Source organism: Chinchilla lanigera, unplaced genomic scaffold, assembly GCF_000276665.1.
Source record: "Chinchilla lanigera isolate Chin_1 unplaced genomic scaffold, ChiLan1.0 scaffold00187, whole genome shotgun sequence".
NCBI lineage: Eukaryota > Metazoa > Chordata > Mammalia > Rodentia > Chinchillidae > Chinchilla > Chinchilla lanigera.
The window spans coordinates 458,421-463,134 of NW_004955588.1; the positions used below are offsets into that span (position 1 = coordinate 458,421).

Here is a 4,714-nt window from a genome sequence, read left to right on the forward strand (position 1 = left end):
CCCGCCCGAGGCTCCCCGTGCGCTGGGGGCCCACCCTCTGGGAGCCAGCAGGCAGGAAGCTAGCCAGCCAGAAGGCTGGCGCTCCCCCTGTTTTTTTTTTATTTTACTGGGAATCAAACTCAGGATCTCACACTTGCCAGGTGGGTGCTGTGCCACTGAACTACATCCCTGGCCCATCAAGTTGACAATTGACAGTTAACCACCACACTTTCACTAGAGGTTCCTTAACAATCTTCTATGAAGACTTCTGCCTTTCTTTCCTTTCTTGTCCCTCTCTCTTCTTTCCTTTTATTTCTTTCTATTTATTTATTTAGGTTTTTTTGAGACAGGGTCTACTTTGCAGCTGGCCTTGAACTCTGTATTGCCCAGGCTCCTGAGTGCTAGGATTATAGCCGTGTGCACCACGCCCAGCCTCATTGGTTATTTCAAGTGAATGAAATGCTATTTTACTGATTCCCTGCACTACAAAGGCCGTAATATACTGCACATATTTCCAGAGTATTTTCTGGAGATTGAGAGGGAGGGAACTGTCATTTAGGACTTGAAATTTTCCCAGTACCTGTTAGCTAAGGTAGAAAGGAATGATCTAGTCTGTTTGAGCTGTGTTGTATATATATTCATGCCAGGGATATAGCTTAGCGGCACAAGCACCTGACTGGCAAGTGCAAGGTCTTGAGTTCAATTCCCAGAACCAAAAAAAAAAAAAAAAAAAAAGTATATATATATATTCATGTACAAGGAGCCTTCTAAAAACATACTACAGGCAGCTTTTCTTGTGTTTGCCTTGTAGCCACCTGAAAACCTCTGTTCCTATGTGTGAAGATGTCTCTGGTGGACTTGGGGAAGAGGTTGCTGGAAGCAGCAAGAAAAGGCCAAGATGATGAAGTGAGGACACTGATGGCAAACGGTGCCCCATTCACCACAGATTGGGTAAGTTCAGCCAAAAAGCAGAAAAGCCTCATTATTTCCCAAGTATGTTGTCATCAATCTTTTACTTCTACTTTTTCTTTTCTTTCTGGTTTTTCCCAGTACTGAGGATTGTTCATGGTAGGCTAGTGTTGCATCTCTAAACTAATCCGTAGCTCTTTTTATTTTTTGAGATAAGGTCTTGCTAACTTCAGTGTCAACTTGAACTTGTGATCCTCATGCCCTAGTCTCCCAAGGAGCTGGGATTATGAATGTGCGTCACTGCATTGGCTCCACCTTTTTTCTTTCTTTTTCCTTTATTTCAGGGGAGAAGGGTACTGGGGATTGAACCCAGGGCCTACCACTGAGCCTAATCCCTAGCCCATTTTTTATTTTATTTTAAGACAAGATCTGGCCAGCTTGCTAAATTGCCTAGGCTGGACTTGGAACTTGTGATCTTCCTGGTATTACAGATATGTGCCACCACACCCAGCTTCCAAGTTTTTTGTTTTGCTTTTGAAATAAGAATCTTGCTATGTAGTTCAGACTGGCTGTGAGTTCACTATGTAGCCCAGGCTGGCCTCAAATTCAAAGTGATTTTCCTACCTCAGCCTCCTGAGTCAGATGTGCGTCACTGCACCTGGCTGTCCAACCTTCTAAAGGATAAACAGGCATTATTGGTTTTTCTTCATAGTCTTTTCTGTCTCGTTCTCTTTTTTTTTCCTGTCTTGTTCTCTTTACAAGAGTTTGTCTCACCTGAATATGTAGTTTTTTTCTAAATTGAGAATTGCCTGTGGATATATATGTGGTAATTAGAAAGTATTGTTTTTTATTTTCTGTAATGTTTTTTAGAATATTTCCTAAAGGATTAATTCTCTCTGGAGTGTGCTTAGGTTTTAGGCTTTGTAATTATCCAGAAATTAAACAAAATCATAGTAAGTGCATTTCTAAGGTAATAAACTCATTGTTTCTTTTTCTCTAATATGTTCTGGTTCATGAAGAAGGGTAGCTTTTTGTTTCATTTACCAGTCTAGGAAGACATGAAAGAGAAATGGATAATTACACAGCTAACTTGGAGACCAGAGAGTTTGAGAAGGTCCAGGTCGAAGTTACAACATGGCCTTTTTTAGCATTTGCAGATTTTGTGAGCTGACTAATTTTAACAGTTTCAGTGAACAATGACCTCTATTGTGGGGTAATTAATTCATATATTCAGAGGCCAACAAGTTCTTAACACTTCACAAAAAAACAGCAAAGAAACCCCATGCAATTAACATTTCTATAAGTAAACCTGAAAAGAGCTATGTGAATTAAATCCAGTCAGGTGCAGAGGCTAAGTATATGGAAATCAAAGAATAAACTAAACAGACTTAAAATAGCGAACATAATATAAAGAAAAGATTAGATCTCTGACAGGGTGGATGCTGTAGGTAAGTCCTGAAAGATTTTTATCAAGTGATGCAGACTTGCTTATTGCTGTCAGCACATCACTGCTAAATTCTTGCTGCCTCTTCATCTTGTAGGTATTTTTGCTCTGCTTTGCTGTGGCAATAGTAAACAGTAGAATATCTATTCTAATCAATCAAATTTATACCTTATGGGGCTGGGGATTTAGCTCAGCGGTACAGTGCCTGCCTGGCAAGCGCAAGGTTGTGAGTTCGATTCCTGGTACCGGAAAAACAAAAACAAAAACGAAAACCAAAAAACAAATTTATACCTTAAATTCTATATGTAACTTTCTAGTCTCTACCCTTTTTTTTTTTTTTTTTTTTTAAAAAAGACAGGGTCTTACTTTTATGCCAGGGTGGCCTGGAATTCACAGCAATCCTCCTGCTGATATAGGAGAAATGTAATTCCCAACCTGTTAGATGCCAGATGTGCCAAGTTCCTGCCCCCAGAAAATCAAAGAATAAGTTCCAAGGGACAGTGGAGGTTAAAAGTAAGAAAGGTTTATTGCAAAATAGCTCCTGAGAGACAGGAGAGGTCCTGAAAGTAGGATCCCCCTTGTCAGGGGTAATTTGTCTACCAAGGTCACAATGTGAGTATAAGGTGGCTCAAACTGTAATCAACCTGTAACATTATAAATATAGTCACTTACCTAATATTGATCCAGTAAGGAAGGGCACGTGGCAAGGGTACATGGAAAGAACAAAGGCATTTTGGGGAAGGGATGGGTCTGGATGTTCTGGTCACCCACTTGGGCAGCTATTGTCTAAATGGACATCTTGGACCAGGTGGTGCTAATTACAGAATAATTCCAAGTTACAGCTTATCCCTTAGGGAGTCATGTAGGGATGTTTATCTTGAGGCCTGGCCTTAAGATGTGCTTCCAGCCACAATTCTTTTTTTTCCTCTCTCTTTTTTTTTTTTTTTTGTTTGTTTGTTTTTCTTCCGGTACCAGGAATTGAATTCACGACCTTGCGCTTGCCAGGCAGGCGTTTTGCCGCTGAGCTAAATCCCCAGCCCCTCCAGCCACAATTCTGATGTTTTTATTTTTCATTGACTTCCTTGAGAGCCCAGTCCCTCTCTGACTGTGTATTAATTTCTGTCTAATTTAGCTGCCTATAGCTCAGTGTGGTAGTGCATGCCTGTGAGGCTGAGGCAGGAAGGCAGGAGGATTGCTGAGAGTTCAAGACCATCCTGAGCTACAAAGTGAGTTCAATGCCAGCATGAACTGCATAGTGAAACCCTGTCTCAAAAAGACAAAAAAAAAAAAAAAAAAAAAAAGAACAATAACGTAGCTGCCTGTAATAGTGCCTCAGTCTCCTAAGTGCTGAGATTACAGTCGTGTACCACCACACCCAGCTTTGCCATTTTCCTAAAAATTATTTAGGACCTATTTACTCTTTTCCCTTACCCCTGACTCAGAATCTCAGAATGATTTTTTTTTGAGACAGCGTCTTGCTGTATATTTTAGGCTGGCTTTGAACTCACTATGTAATCCAGGCTGTTCTCAAACTTGAAGCGATTTTCCTACCTTGGCCTCCCAAGTCCTCGGGTTACAGGTGTGTGTCACCATGCCTAGCTCTCAGAATGCTGTTTTTGATTCAGTTTCTTTATTTTCTTTAAAGCCCTTTTTAAAATCATGTCCTGCTGGAGGCAAAGGGAAGAGGATCAGTGCAAGTTTGAGGCCAGGTGGTGCTACAAAATGAGTTCAAGGCCAGCCTGAAGTACATAGTGAAACCTTGTCTCAAAAAGATAGATAGATAGATAGATAGATAGATAGATAGATAGATAGATAAAATAATAAAGTAAAATCATGTCCTTTAAGGGATCTTACCTGATAAATCTACCTGCTCTAAGACCATTACACTTCATAATTATTTGTTTAAATGGTGATATATTTATCTGGCAATTAGGTTTTTTTTTTGGGGGGGGGGCAGTACTTGGGATTAAATTTAGGGCCTTGCACTTAAATACATCTCCAGCCCCTTGTTTTTTGTGGTACTGGCTTTAAACCCAGGGCCTTTGTACTGAGCTACACTCTTACCCCATGTTTAAATTTTGAGACAGTCTCACTCAGTTGCCCAGCCTGGGCTCAAACTTGGATCCTCCTGCTTCAGCCTCTTAGAGGCTAGGATTATAGCCTGTACCACCATGCCTAGCTCTAGTGCATTAGTTTTTAAATGAAAGCCTTTTCAGTCACGTGTACCAATTAGAGTCTCTCTCCCAGGACAGGAGCTGTAGGAATCACTTGTTCATGTCTCTCTAGCTGTGGCCCAGGGCTCTGCATAGAGCAGGTATTCTTTTTTTTTTTTTTTTTTTTTTTTTTTTTTACAATGAATTATTTTATAGTATAACAATCATG

The 4,714-nt window shown here is 40.4% G+C and overlaps 1 protein-coding gene across 3 annotated transcripts in view; it reads left to right on the top strand.

Annotated features, from left to right (window-relative positions):
• The window catches only part of Gabpb2 (GA binding protein transcription factor, beta subunit 2), a gene marked incomplete at its 3' end in the record, with an annotated part of 37,338 nt that overhangs the window by 18,599 nt on the left and 14,025 nt on the right, over positions 1-4,714 (top strand). For all 3 annotated transcript variants that reach the window (XM_005414485.2, XM_005414484.2, XM_005414486.2), the window contains 1 exon segment: positions 791-930. In XM_005414485.2, coding sequence (XP_005414542.2) covers positions 823-930 — 108 coding nt within the window.